This window comes from Numenius arquata, chromosome 10, assembly GCF_964106895.1.
Source record: "Numenius arquata chromosome 10, bNumArq3.hap1.1, whole genome shotgun sequence".
Taxonomy (NCBI): domain Eukaryota; kingdom Metazoa; phylum Chordata; class Aves; order Charadriiformes; family Scolopacidae; genus Numenius; species Numenius arquata.
In genome coordinates this window covers 44,944,172-44,959,604 of record NC_133585.1, presented here as the reverse complement: position 1 = coordinate 44,959,604, position 15,433 = coordinate 44,944,172, and the positions used below count along the sequence as shown (strand labels likewise).

Below are 15,433 nucleotides of genomic sequence, written 5' to 3'. Positions count from 1 at the left end.
TTACTAATCCTTCTTCCTTTTTCCATTTTTTGATCCAACACTGCCCATATCCTTCCATTTCTTATCTCAATTTAAATTGAATGTACCTTATCAGTACTGATAAGTAGTTGAGACAACTGGACAGACAGGCATTTGCAGGTGGGTAAACTGAGCGTTCAGTGAGAATATGTAGTTGTGATACACGCAGACAGTCTTTATGTATTACTACAGTGATAAACCTTTCTCGTTTTAATTTTTAAATTTTTAATATGGTCTTGATGCAGAAATACATGATAGCTTTCAGCTTTGAAATTATGAATTCATTTGCATATAATGTGTTGAGTTATATTTAAAAGTTAGTAATAACGTGAGAGAATAAGTTTTTTCTAACACTTTTTCTTCGGTGTCAAAAATCACATAAAAGACATGAAGTATTAAGTAATAACACAGTATTGGATAACTTTCTTCTACCGTAGCACAGAGACATATTCTTAAGTATATACGCAAACGGAATTTTTTGGAGTTTTTTCTCATATCCAAAGTAAAGCTGCTTTATCTAGGAAAGTAATCTGTTCTATTCAATTTTAATTTGAAGAAAATAACCAGTACATCACAGGGTGCCTGCCTACTGAGCTCTAAGGTGGTTGCTCAGATGCATGCAAAGATGTGCCTGTGTGAAAGACTTGACCATCTCTCTTGAAAATTATTTGTGTATGCTAAGTTTTGTGGAGTCTTGCATTATTTTGCTATAGTAGTAGCGCCTTCTGTTAGTAGCCAGTTTCAGATGTATTCAGTGCAAAAATGCGTCTGTGTGGAAGTATTCTGCATTGTACAGTAAAGAAGGAAGAGTTAACACCAAACTTTAATTTATAAAGGCTGGTTAAGAGTATGCCAATCTAGGGTGATGATAACCGGTATTTTTTCTAAACAGGCTGACAATTCATATGGATGAAGAACTTCGTGCCTTGGCTTTCAATACTCTCCAAGCATTAATGCTTGATTTTCCAGATTGGCGGGAAGATGTTCTTTCAGGATTTGTATATTTTATTGTGCGTGAAGTGACTGACGTCCACCCAACGCTTCTTGACAATGCAGTAAAAATGTTAGTGCAGCTCATAAATCAGTGGAAACAAGCAGCCCAAATGCACAATAAGAACCAAGATTCTCAGGTATTTCTAAATAAGGTCCTTTGATGTTAAAACGTGATTTGAATCTACATATAATTTTATTAGTAGGCTTTATTGGTTTTCTTAAGTAATAAAAAAATCCACTTACTTTTTACATTGCTTGAATATTTTTAGACCTATTATTTTCAATCAACATTTTTGCCAAAAAATTACTTTAATATTATTAATTGTTACCTAAACACAGATCTATGGCCACATTCTGCTTACATCAAAAGTCATTATGTGTAACTGGAAATAATTTAAGTAGGAGTAGTTAAGCAGTAGAACTAGAAAAAAGGACTATTTTTTACTAGTAAAGAAAAAGAGTTCAAATAATTTAATTTTATACAGTTCTATGTGTAAGAGTATTACCTGTTTATTTTTAATTTTCCCCTCACTGCATCATTCTCGTGAGAAAGTGAAATAAAAAAGACTTTCTTGTGATACGTATTTGGACCGAATTCAGAGAGACGCTGAAAAAAAAACCAAAGTAGTTGATATTATGCCATTCTCATAATGGAAAATTTGACTAGTAGCCAAACAAGCTCTAAATACCTTATGATTAATTCTGTCATCATCAATAATGGAACTATAGCTTGGTTGCGTTTACTTTTTTTCTTAGTTTGCTTAACTTCTGTGATCTTCTTTTTTAGCGTGGTGTATCCAATGGGGCTGCCCATACCCTTCCTCTGGAGAGGAACCTTTATTCCAGTGTGTTTCACGTGGTGGAAGGCTTTGCTTTGGTCATCCTTTGCAGCACAAGGCCTGCCACCAGGAGACTGGCTGTCAGCGTTCTCAGAGAAATAAGGGCCTTGTTCACAGTTTTAGAAATTTCTAAGGTAAGAGTTGATGACTCATTGTTGTGACTGCTTAATGAAAGTGCTTTTATCTTGACTTTCTTTGAGCATGTTACGTTTTGTATTTACTTGTAGAGTGAAGATGAGTTGGCTATAGATGTAATGGACAGACTAAGTGCTACTCTCCTGGAGAGTTTCATACATCTCACTGGGGCTGACCAGGTAGGAGAATTTTTATGTTAAGCTGGGTGTAAGATGAGGTAATTCTGCTAAACTCTCCCAAGTAAAATGTATATAATTTAAATGACAGTGTCACTATGTTCATGCGAACTTTATCAGCAAATTATCACCATAGAAAACAATCAAACAAACAAACCAAACCAACGAAAAAAAATTCCAAACCTCAAAAATCTTCAGGAACGTTGTGAGGCTGACACCACCATTGTACACTTTCTGATCAATAGTGTGTCATTATGACCACCATATACACACAGACATCTGTATCTGTAGCTGTTTTTTCTCATCTCACTCACAGATTACAATTTCCTCGAAGCAAAGACCACTGCCTTTTCTGCAGCGATACAGTGTCTTAAGTCAATGTCCTTTATCCATGACGAAAGCTATAATAACTATCAATTAATAACAACTGAATTCCGTATTTACATATTTATCATTAACTCTTTTAGTATCAAGGAAAAGCTCTTCTGATTTTAGGTTTAGGAAACAAGTTGGAATTCAGCAGTAAGGCTTTTAGAGTCTGGAATCTCTTGGAAGAATTAAGTCATCAAAAAGAGCCTTTTTCTCTAATTTACTATTTCCTGTTATTCAGTTCCTTCCCAAAGTGCATGTTTATATAACTGTCCACATTAGAAACTTCTGTTAAAAAAACCCCACAAACTCATAAATTAAGTAATGTGTTTTATCTATTCCAAATGTGGTTTTGACACTGATACTTCATTAGTTAACAATGAAGAGATCGTTACTTAATATACATGGATATTAAATATGGCCTTGTTCTCTTTTTATGCACACAGACTACTTTACTGTACTGTCCCAGTTCAATAGATTTACAGACTCTGGCTGACTGGAATTCCTCCCCAATCAGCCACCAGTTTGATGTGGTCAGTCCATCACATATATGGATATTTGCACATGTGACTCAAGGCCAAGATCCATGGATTATAAGCCTCTCAAGTTTTATGAAACAGGAAAATCTTCCAAAACACTGCCCAACAGCTGTAAGCTACGCTTGGACGTTTGCTTATACCAGACTCCAACTGCTGTCTCCACAAGTGGATATAAAGTAAGTTAATCTCTAAAGTAAATACTATATATTATATTGAGTATTCTTTCAAGATTTATCATTATGGTAATGTGTTTATGTCTGAGTGAGGTGAAATACAGACTATTAATATTTTCTGTGGGTTTAATTCAGCTTTATATAACAAAAATTAAAGCAGTTCTATCTAGAAAAAAAGTTATCTGCTGTAAAGGTTAATTTCATGCCTTTGGCCACGTTGTAGTTCAGCAGATTTGACTATAAAAGCATACATTGTTGATGTACAGGTGTATTCTGAACAATTTATTCAGAGTTTACCATGTTAACAATTTTGGAAGCAATGACACATACATAACTGAAAAATAAATTCAGTAGAGAAACCAAGTGAAACCTGGTAAGCTTTTTTTACTATACTGAGCTTTCTTTTTTGTATTATTTTATTTTTTAATAGCAGCCCTATCAATGCAAAGAAAGTGAATACTACTACAAGCAGTGACTCCTATATTGGGCTCTGGAGAAACTACCTGATTCTTTGCTGCAGTGCAGCATCTTCTTCAAACTCCTCCACCTCCACAGGCTCTGTGAGATGTTCCCCTCCTGAGACGCTGGCGTCTACTCCTGACAGTGGTTATAGCATTGATTCAAGAGTAGGTTCTTCTAGTGCTTACTGTAAATAAGTCTGCATGTTATTTATTGGAAGTAGAAACACCTGAGGCTTATAATAACTGTCATGATTCTTAAAAACTGGTGTAATTTGTCTGAAAATACGTTTCAGTATACATTTGTCTTTCATTTGCTTAGGACAGCATTTCAGTTTGCTTCTCCCAATATGTGCTATAGAGGCTTTTCTGCTTATGTTTTTAAGGCAAAATCTAATCATGTCATGAAAAGGTTAACCCAATCTCAAAATCTTATCCTAGTGGTAATGAAGAAATGTTTTGTTTAGCATTAAGGGTTTGCTTGGTTTTTTGTTGTCAGTAACCTTCTGCAATTCTGAGCAAATAGCCTCTCACTCCGGTAACTGAAGCAGTGACCTGTTCAGGCATGATGTATATTGGTATATTTTTCCCAAACACAGACAGTTTTTTGTCTGCCTTGCTTCATATCAGCTGCAGATTTTTCTTTCTTTTTTTGTTTTGCTGCTGCTTTGCTTTTTTTTGTTCTTCTCCTTTTTGGCTTCCTGCAGAAGGTACAGTAGAGGTGAGGATAACTCATAGACTATGCAGCAGATTTTTGGCAGAAGCAGCCTATTCCACTTGTTTGTTACCAAGATCTTTTCCCTAAATCTGCTAAACTGTAGACTGAAAGCTTTGTTCTCTTTGAGAGCCACGATGGAGTCTTAGGAGTTGGACACCAGAAGTCTGCTCCTTCTCCCAAGGGAGGGCAGGTACACTAAACATGCAAAGCATCTGTTTATCCCGTTGAGGCATTCGTTGTCATCTGACAATGAAAATTCAATTATAAAAGGAATGGAGAAGTAGTTAATACTAGTTTACTGTATCAGAAAGTCTTTTTCCATGTCAAAGATCAAAAATTTTGTTTTTATCATTTTAAGTCACTGACCAGTGTGAGAAGACTCTAAAATTACAGCAGATGTTTTAACGTCACACCATTTGATTGTTTGGTAACTACTTCATTCTGTTTTATTCTGGTTTTCTTCTTAGATCATTGGCATTCCATCCCCTTCCTCCCTGTTTAAGCACATAGTTCCAATGATGCGCTCTGAGAGCATGGAAATTACAGAATCCCTTGTGCTGGGACTTGGCAGGACCAACCCAGGAGCTTTTAGGTAACTGTTGTGTTTCATCTGTTTTTATCCTAATTGATTACAAAGCTGGGGAATCAGAGCACAAAAAAAAAAAAAAGCTCTTTTTTTTTTTTCTTTTAAGAATTTTAAAAAAGCTGTGAAAACTGATTACCATTGTCTTTTCTAGCATTTAGTAGTGTGATAAAGATTCTTATAGGTTGAAATAATTTTATGTAGAGGTCATGCCTGCATAAAGAAAAAGAAGTTAGTTGAAATAATAAATGGCTGCCTTTTATTGATATTAAAGGCTTCCCTTAAATGAAAGAACAGACTGTGTAGACTGTTAACATTTGAAATGTTAATTATAATCATGTTTGTAAGAGTTACTAAACTCTCCTTACTGGTACTGCCAACAAACATATGTTTCTGAGCACTTTGTGTGTAGGAGTTTCATGATAACTGTATTCTAAAAAGACATTTTTGGATCAGGCTGAAAAAAAAAACCAGTTGCAACTGTTTTCTGACTAGTACTGAAGCTTCTGAAATTTGTGGCACATCCCTCTCCCCCCTTTTCTTTTTCTTCTGAGTAAAATTCCTGTAACTCCATAACTAATACACCTTTCTTGTACCAATGACAAGCCCATGTGGACTAGTTTGGGCGCTGGTAACTGTGATCTACTGTAGCAGAATTAAACCTGTGCCAAGTCACTTGTTCTGTCAATTTAATTTCTCATAATACAAAACTTTTGGTTACCCTGTTGTGACAAGTCTTTATATAAATGTCGAATTCAAAATGGTCTATCGAGCCATCGTGGCGTACCTGCCTCAACTGAAATTTACTTTTCTTCAGATCCTGATGTGTATTACAAATCCACTGAGGTGAAAAGGCAGCTCTGTGCCAGGAAGCCATGAGTTTTAAAATGCCTCTCTATGCCACTGTCCTCCACTAAAAGCTCTCTCTTTATGGAGGATGGATGAAGAGGGAGAAATCACTCGTGTCACATATTATGGCAGATGAGGAGCCAAAGATGTACTTAAAACTGTAATGCCAAGTCCTCAGTTATACTATTTGGTCTTACTCCTTTTATAATCTTCTAATTTTATATCATATCTGACTTTACTGTCCTAACCAGGAGTAAAGCAAGACTTTGTCCCATGACCCTGAAGATCTACTGAACAGTTTAAATCATAATTCACAGTTTAAATCATGGGGTTCTAATTGACAAGTAGCTGAATATGAGCCGGCAGTGTGCCCAGGTGGCCAAGAAAGCCAACGGCATCCTGGCTTGTATTAGAAATAGCGTGACCAGCAGAAGTAGGGAGGTGATTATGCCCCTGTACTCAGCACTGGTGAGGCCACACCTGGAGTATTGTGTCCAGTTTTGGGCACCTCAATACAAGAGAGATATCGAGGTGCTGGAGCGAGTGCAGAGGAGGGCAACGAAGCTGGTGAAGGGCCTGGAAAACAAATCATATGAAGAGCGGTTGAAGGAGCTGGGACTGTTTAGTATGAGGAAGAGGAGGCTGAGGGGAGACCTCATCACTCTCTACAACTACTTGAAAGGACACTGTAGAGAGGTTGGTGCTGGTCTCTTCACACAGGTAACTAATGACAGAACAAGAGGGAATGGCTTCAAGCTCCAACAGGGTAGGTTTAGACTGAACATTAGGAAAGAATTTTTCACAGAAAGAGTGGTTGGGCATTGGAATAGGCTGCCCAGGGAGGTGGTTGAGTCACCATCCCTGGATGTGTTTAAGAGCTGTTTAGATGTGGTGTTGGGGGATATGATATAGGGGAGAACTTTGTAGTGTAGGGTAGATGGTTGGACTCGATGATCCCAAGGGTCTCTTCCAATCCGGACGATTCTATGATTCTATGATTCTATAATTGTGCTCTACAAGTCTAGAAAATGCTTTCAGAGAAGGATTTCGCCAGAAATCCGTGTTTCCTAGCTTAGAAACAATTCATTCAGCAAACTTTAAAAAAATAAATATCTGATTCTCAGCAGGCTTCTGATTTCTTTATTCTGGATTTTGTTTTGTTTCTGATGACTAGCTTTTTCCTCTGTCCAGTGTGCATACTCACACTAGATGCTAACTGTACCCCACCCTTCACCATTGCAGCTCTGCACTGATTTGTTGGTTTCATTTTGTTCTTTCAAGCACTGTTCCTCCCCACTTGGTGTGCTTTACTCAGGAACTTTTTTCATTATATCTTTACGTTTCATTAAATCATTATGTTAAGTCCACTTAAACTTGCTAGAATATTCTTTTTCTCTTTTGTTTTCTGTTATCACGTGAACTTGTCTAGGTGTCTCTTGTTCTCTATGTTTTAGCACCAAAAAAAAGCTTTTTCCAGATTCTTTTCTGTATTTTCTGTGTTTGAAATAAAGTATACAACTATCCCTGACCATGCTCAAGTCTCTTGTAATTGAGCACACCACAAAAGTTTGTGCAGCTTTCTGATCACCTGGGCCCATTCAACAGAGGGGTCACTCGTTTACCATGAAAACTTGAAGAGGTTTATGCTTTTGATGTTTAAATTACAGTAGCACAGGAAATAGTAAAATGTGTCACACTCCGACAAATCTAAAGTGGAGGCGGTAGTTATTATGTTAACAAATATTAAAGTAAAACCAATATGGTTTTGCCTTCATATTTTGTCTGAGTAGATCCATTCTACCTATCTCCTTCCCCTTTCCCTCACCCCCTTTTTGGAGTCTTGGTTTGGCCGAAGAACCGAGTAGTAATAAAGACTGTGGAGCTTCAGAGCAAGTAGGGAATGTAACCACGGCGTCAAAACATGTTGCTTTTCAGTTTTCATAGAGACTAGTCTGACTTCTGTCAGCATAGCATTATTTGCCTTAAAAAAACCAAACTTTATTAACAGCTAAATGCATCAGTACAACTCAAAGAGTATTGTATGAAAAGCTGCCAACCTTTTTTTTTTCCTAATAATATCTATTTGCACCATAAGGCTTTGTTAAACTCTGAATAATAAAGTAAATGAAAATCATCTGTGATAGAAATATGCCAAAATACTTGGTGCATGCAAACTTAGTGGTAATTATTGAGACATACGTCTGGTAGTCTGTCTTTAAATTCGGAAAATATCTTTCTGGGAAACATCTCTCTTAAATGCTGATTTATTTCAGAAAGCTGCAGGTAAAGAGGGAAAACTTGAGGGTGTTTTAACTTACATTGTAACACTAGTTGCTGTGAAATATCTTTCAGTTGAGATGTTAATTTAATGGTTGATTTTATCCTTGTAATTCTTTTCTTTTAATTCAGGGAACTAATAGAAGAATTACATCCTATAATTAAGGAAGCACTTGAAAGAAGGCCAGAGGTAATTAGATATTTTCCACTATGTTCAGTACACAGCTTTAACTACCTTCTCACTAATGGTAGTAAATAAGTGTTGGTTATGTTCTTTAATTTCTGTAGCTAAAAACTGTCAATATACCAGATAAAAAGGGGAGATGTTACTTTTTTAAATGATTCTGAGGTGTTTACATTAGAAGAGCTTTGTATTTGTTTTGAGCTCACTGTTATTCCTGTATGAAAGAGGTTTTGTCTCAAATGATGAAAAAATTACTCTAACCTCTTCCACATTCTTTTAATTCCTTTTACCTAAGCATAGTTTTACACAGTTGTTACTTCATTACATCATCAGTAACATGTCCACAATTAGTAGTACCTAAGACACTGAACTGAGTTCTGCTGTCTTCCGACTTTGCTGTTTGCAGTTTTTTTTAAGTGGAGAAGGCTGTAAGTTCACCTGACTGAGTGCTCTGACTAAAAATTTTCTGATGGAGAGCATGTTTTTTACAGCAAGGTTTAGAAGCCTCAGTAGGTATTCATAGAAATAATAGTCTCAGTATTAGTATCAGTAATATTGATTACTCAGTATTTTCTGTGGTAACTGTCAAATACGGACGATTGGAAGAAAGATCACTTCTGTTTCAAAATGTTACTGGTCTATAGTGTGTTTTGTCATTCTTGTGTGCGAATATGTACAGAGATTGGCATTTGTACTTCATTTTTTTAATGTTGTACTTTGTGACAGAAGACTGATAAAAAACATTTTGATAATATGTGTAACAGCAAACCTGCTATATTTTGGAGTTGCAATAGGGAAAATTTTGTTCATTGTCTGGTTTATTAAAATTGCTAGCAATTTTGTTAACCCATTTTAAAAGGTTCTCACCCGTGATAATCGATGCCAGTTGTTTTACAGGTATAATAATGTTTTTATATGCCATGCTGGTTTTATACTTAGCGTTTCCTCTGCTTCATTTAACTTTGTGTTTCCTCTCTTGAATAGAACATGAAACGGCGCAGGCGTCGAGATATTTTACGAGTACAACTAGTACGAATATTTGAACTGTTGGCAGATGCTGGTGTCATTAGTCACAGGTAGGGGCAGCACTCGTGAGAAAATGTTGTTTATGCTTCTGAGTTAAGACACAAGTATTCCTATGACCCAGTATAGCAAGCATGCAGAATTCTTCAGAGTTTTAGTATATCACTAGATAAATAGTCATGGCTTTATAAAACTCGGGATTTTACTGGCTCTCTCATCCCTCCCTCCCCCATACTCTTTGTCACTGTGGTCTGTGTTTTATTTTAAATGCTACTATTCCCCGTGAAGTTGCTTTGGGCAGACACTGTGTCGTGTTCCTTCTTGTTTGTGTGTGCTCAAACATCGCACCAGTTACGCAAATCAGAAAACACAAGTTACAACTATTCTGTAATCAGTCTGGAATTCTTTCTCACCTGGAGTCAGTGTGTCCTATGCAGAGAAGGCTTCTGCTCATTAATACTGGACCCTTTTTCTTTCTGAGGGAGGCAGAATATTAACTGGATTGGGGTTTTTTTTCTCAGTTTACCCTACTTGTGTAGGAACACTTTGAAAGAAGACTTTCTGGCATGTTTTACAAGTTTCTTAGAAATCTTTTTCTATGCAGGTGGAATTGTATAAGAGCAAGAAGTGAGGAGATGGTTGGGGTAGCTCCTCCCATTCTGTTAGACAGCAATGCTTAAACATTTATTTGCCAGCCTTAGCAATATAATTGGTGTGAAATTCTCAATCTTTAAGCAAGCTGCTACAGCATATTTCAGAATGTTCCCTCAGAAGCGTTGCTAAAATGCCTTTCTTCCTTTCAGCATGCTGATTTTTCAGAGTGCAACCATTAAAATCGTACTCTGCCTTATCTTTTAAGGGACTCACTGGTGTTTAATTATGTAAAATATCTCCTAATCACAGTCTGCACCCTAGAACTTTGTCAGCTTTTTTCTCTGAGGCCAGTCTGACTCTGGTGGAAGCTAGCAAGCAATTAAGGGCTACCATAAACCTCCTCATCTTGCCCTTGGTGTGCAAAGGATGCTTTTTAGTTGCCTTCAGTACGCATGTGGAAAGATGGTGGAGGGAGCAGAGAAGAAAGGAACCACCCTTCTAACAATGGTTTTTCAAAGGAGGGCAGGTTTGAATCACACGCAGTCTTTAATCTCCTTATTTAGTTTAGTACAGATATCTAGTCAGATGCTAAAGCAATGAAATTGGGGAATGAATACGTAAAATTAATAAATTGTTTTTATCTGCTAATGGTCAATAGCATGTCATGAAGTATTGAACATCTTGACTGACTCCCAAAAATCAGTATGTAATATAGATATCTATACTCAAGTAGTTGTAATTATTATTTCTGGTTTACTAATTGCATGTGTTTTGGGGAGGAGGGATTGGTTATTTGGGGGTTTTTATTATTTTTAACATTTTTCCCCAGTCGAAGAACTAATTCTGTGGATGAGTGATTTCTGATAGTGAGGCTTGATTATTAATTTGCCTTTACTGGAGCTTTTTATTTAACAGTTAAATAGAAACTGGATGAAGGAATGAACTTGAATTAAATATTTGCAGTGATGAGGTTGCAGATTTTTTTTAAGGAGAAAAAGTAAGGATTGTTTTAAAAAAAATGTTGCTTGTATTTATCATAATATTTGATTTTTTTAATGTTATTTTTAAGTGCAAGTGGTGGCCTTGATAATGAAACACATTCCCTCAACAACACTTTACTTGAGTATGTTGATCTAACGAGACAACTCTTAGAAGCAGAAAATGAAAAGGATTCTGATACATTGAAAGATATCCGATGCCATTTTAGTGCCTTAGTGGCAAATATCATTCAAAATGTTCCAGGTATGTAAAAATGCTTTAATAACTTCTGATGACTGTATTTAATGTGCAGTACATTTTAAAAAACACAACCAACCAAACAAAAACTAAACAAAACCCCATGTCTTCTCTCAAGTTTCAGAATACTGTCATAAAAAGAATTTATGCCATCAGTGTTGAATATAACTTTAGCAGCATGAGTTTTAGGAGGAATTTTTGGTACGGTTTGTAAGCGTGCAAGTAATTTTCTTATTTTGCAAAGGTCTTGTTGGTTGGCAGTGCATTTAAATTATCTAGACTAAGAAATAGCTTATTCTTGTACACTAGTAGCATTAAACAGCACAATAGTAAAGCTACGTCCAGCTATTATGATGTTAAAATAATGTCTTTACATTGATTATTTTTTTTTCCTTTCATATTCATTGTTTGGGTCTGTTTCTGTTTTACATACTTTATTTTAAAGAGTTGCAAGAGGAGTGTGTCTAATTGTGTGCTTTTCTTACAGTACACCAGAGAAGAAGTGTCTTTCCACAGCAGAGTCTACGCCACAGTCTATTTATGTTGTTCAGTCATTGGGCAGGTCCTTTTAGTATCATGTTTACTCCCCTGGACAGATACAGTGATAGGAACATGCGAATAAACAGACACCAATACTGTGCATTAAAGGTATTTTAGCGCTTTTTGAATTTTGGTAATGGATTGTTAGGTTGAGTTTTCTAATCCAAATTTAACATTTGGCCTTTTTGGACTTTGTTGCCATTCATAACTTAGTTCTTTTTCTCTTCCACATGTGTATTTATAATAGTTTGCCTTTTTTTCCATACTGTACATTTTTTTCCATACTGTTGCACTTGCTATAGGAATTTCTTAAAAATACTACTAAATGTTCGCTTCCCCTGACTTTAGTCCTCAGTTGCCTAAGGAGAAAGGCTTTCATGTAAAAGTACGTTAACAATCAAACTGACATATTAACTGTTACATATTATTTCAGTATTGACAATTGCTTGTATTTGGGAGTAGAGAAAAAAATGATTTGATAATTTCTTGAATAAGATGTTAAACAGTTTTTTATTAGCCTGGGTCTTCCTTCTGTGCCTGAACAGAAGTTAGTTTTCTGATACTTTAATGAACTTGGTAAAACCGCTTCCTGTATCCGAGTTTTTAAAATGTATTCTTTTCCATTACTTTCTGAAGGCAATGTCTGCTGTACTGTGTTGTGGCCCTGTTGCAGATAACGTCGGGCTCTCATCTGATGGCTATTTATACAAATGGCTGGATAATATTTTGGATTCACAAGATAAAAAGGTAATACAGGCGAATGTCAACATCGGTTTGCACCTGTCAGTGCCTTTAACATAAGCTTTAATGAGTTTTGTGGTCAGATTGGCCTAAATGCTTTAGAGTGGCTTAAGCTCAAAGCTGTTTTAGTAGTGCATATTTTTGCACTGTCCTTAATGTGTGTATTCACCCTGTTGAGGAAGGGAGTCCCTAATCTCACAGTCTAAGAGCAGACAAAACAGATGGATGAGGAAACTGCAAGGAGTGAAACATTGTGTATCATTTATGAACTAATCGGCTAGGTTAAGTTGTAGTAATAAGCAGATCTTTTAGAAATTTAAAGGAGACAAGATTTTGACAGGAACTCTTGTGATACTGTAGAGCCCATTGAGGGTCCTGCAGAGTTACGAAGCCCAAGCTTTACATGCGAACGGTAAGGCAAACTTTAGATTTAAAAAATAGGGCCTCCGTTGCACTAATATGATGACTGCATAAAAATACAGCTCCAGTGGGCTGCTTTGATTCAAGAGAACGTGCAAGTGTCCACGTAGATCTATCCCTTGTATCCCACTGGAATTCCTGCATGTGTTTAAGTGCTTTTCTGTATATGATGCTCTCAGGTCAGCGTTCAGCTTGTAGTAACACAAGTGAAAATAGTAAATAGCTCAAGGTAGCCTTGGAACTGAGGGAAAAAAAAGGTCAGTAGAGCTATCTAGTTATTTGCTTCAATAATTTATGACTGTGTGTGCAAGTTGAACGTTAAACAATTTGATAAAATTATCTGTTGTTATTTTAGGCTGTGGTCTCATAGTTTTAGATGGAACAAATTTTGTATATCGCAGTTGTTTGGTTTTTTAAAAATTAATTATCTATTTCCCTATTTTCTGCCATTTTTGTAAGTTGGGGTTTTTTTTCTATATTCCTAAATATATATTGATTCTTTTCTGGAATACAGGTTCACCAGCTGGGCTGTGAGGCAGTCATGCTGCTCTTGGAACTCAACCCTGACCAGAGTAACCTCATGTACTGGGCCGTAGACCGGTGTTACACAGGTTCCAAGCGGGTAGCAGCTGGCTGTTTCAAAGCCATAGCCAGCGTGTTCCAAAACAGGTACTGCAGCATTTTTCAAAACTCTAAACTTTAATTTTCAAAGTGTGCTTTCATGAAGACCTGGGGTTTTTTTCTCCCTCTTTGTGTGTGTTACTAGAGAAACTTTTCAAAATGTTATCCCATACCATACCTCTGTAAATTAAACTTTAATAAATTCAAATTTTAAAAAGCCAAATGTAATTTTACTTATTTCACACTTGCAATTTTTCCCTAGGGATTACCAGTGTGATACAGTGACCCTCCTGAATCTGATACTATTTAAAGCAGCTGATTCTACTAGGGCTATCTATGAAGTTGCTATGCAACTATTACAGGTTTGTAAGCTAATTGTGATTAATTTTTTTTCTTTTACAACAAGAATTGTCCTGCGCATTTTAAAAAAATAGCTCTGTTATTGTTTGGTTGTGCCTTCAGTAATGTTTGGGTTTTTCTTTTCTTCTCTGTTTTAGTACATAGTTAGGCCAGATCCTTATCTGACACAAATAGATGTCAGTGGTAGTGTGTCTGTTTTCATGAACTAAGCACTCAGGACTTGTATTTTCATAATATCTGCTTTTCCAAGAGACAAAACCTAAATCAAGATTCTTCTGGTTTGGCCCTGAAATAGTGATATATAGCTCCATTTGTCCAAAAGCACCTCAGAGAGAAGTATATTGCTTCCTGTCCCTCTGTCTGCTGGGGTAGCCGTCAGATTTATGAGTTTTACATTAGTACCAAATTTTTTTTCATCTATTTGTGTGGAGAGATGATAGTGAAAATCTTTTTAGCCATTTAATTCATTTTTGTATATTCCTTTCCGAGGTCATTTAGGGGTAAGCTTAATCTTACAGGCAGCATTAATGTTTAAAAATAAATAAATCATTCTGTGCTGCTTCTGTCACAGACCACAAGTCTTGGAATTTTTTTTCAAAGGTTTTTGTTGTCAGCTAAATTCAACAGTAAAGTCCCCGCTGAAGTCACACCCCTGTTGCTGTCAGCATTCACACCACCTTCCCTTTCAGTCCCGTCTTCCTTCTCAAGTGAACCCCACTGCTTAAGATCAGCCAAAACTGACTTTGAAAGTGTCACGCTGCCGGATCTCTGCCACACCAGAGATTGCATTGCTCCTCTCCACGTCTCATAGATGAGCAGAAATTGATATTGTTTGGAAATACAAGTGTTCAATAGTATTTCACATTTTGTTATAGAGAAATTTATATTTAATAGGGTATTTTGTGGAAGCAGATTTCTGAAACTCATTGCTGGAAACTCATGAAGTGAAGTGAGTTTTAGCTAGTCTTCTATGAAATTACCATGGTGTTAGTGAGTACTGTAGATGCATGGAGATCTGCATGGGTAGGAAACATTAAATGAGAGCAGATACATGAATTTAAAAGGTGATTTTATATAAAGAGTTTCATTGTAGCTCTATACTTAGCTTCCAATTCTGAATATTACTGTTGTAGATCTTGGAACCAAAGATGTTCCGTTATGCTCATAAACTGGAAGTTCAGCGGACGGATGGGGTTTTGGGTCAGCCTTCTCCTTTACCACATCTCTATTCTGTGTCGTATTATCAACTGTCAGAAGAATTAGCAAGGACTTATCCTGAGCTAACGCTTGCTATCTTCTCAGGTATGGTTTTAAAACAAAACAGAAAAATTCATCAGTTTAAAAGCATTGTACAAAACGTGTAATTATTATTTTTCAATTAACTTATATGTAATTCACTAAAATCAGGACAGCGGGATATCATAACGAATGGAGAAAATGGAATTTATTGAGTGGCAGTTTTTGTTTACTTGTATTTGAAATATATTCAAGAGGAAACAATATGAATCAAAGATACTTTTTCTGACTTTCTAATAGCCATGAAAAATCATGTTAGAGGAATATTTTGCTACTGTTTTTAAAAATTAT

The 15,433-nt window shown here is 36.2% G+C and overlaps 1 protein-coding gene across 1 annotated transcript in view; it reads left to right on the top strand.

Moving 5' to 3' along the window:
- FRYL (FRY like transcription coactivator) overlaps positions 1–15,433 on the top strand; it is a 100,047-nt gene that overhangs the window by 30,870 nt on the left and 53,744 nt on the right. The window contains exons 17-30 of the mRNA XM_074154741.1: positions 911–1,148; positions 1,799–1,984; positions 2,078–2,164; positions 2,977–3,245; positions 3,673–3,868; positions 4,886–5,010; positions 8,260–8,317; positions 9,296–9,387; positions 10,998–11,170; positions 11,652–11,812; positions 12,341–12,451; positions 13,380–13,534; positions 13,749–13,848; positions 14,980–15,148. Of these exons, the coding sequence (XP_074010842.1) occupies positions 911–1,148; positions 1,799–1,984; positions 2,078–2,164; positions 2,977–3,245; positions 3,673–3,868; positions 4,886–5,010; positions 8,260–8,317; positions 9,296–9,387; positions 10,998–11,170; positions 11,652–11,812; positions 12,341–12,451; positions 13,380–13,534; positions 13,749–13,848; positions 14,980–15,148 (2,120 nt within the window). The remainder of the gene's footprint in view (positions 1–910; positions 1,149–1,798; positions 1,985–2,077; positions 2,165–2,976; positions 3,246–3,672; positions 3,869–4,885; positions 5,011–8,259; positions 8,318–9,295; positions 9,388–10,997; positions 11,171–11,651; positions 11,813–12,340; positions 12,452–13,379; positions 13,535–13,748; positions 13,849–14,979; positions 15,149–15,433) is intronic.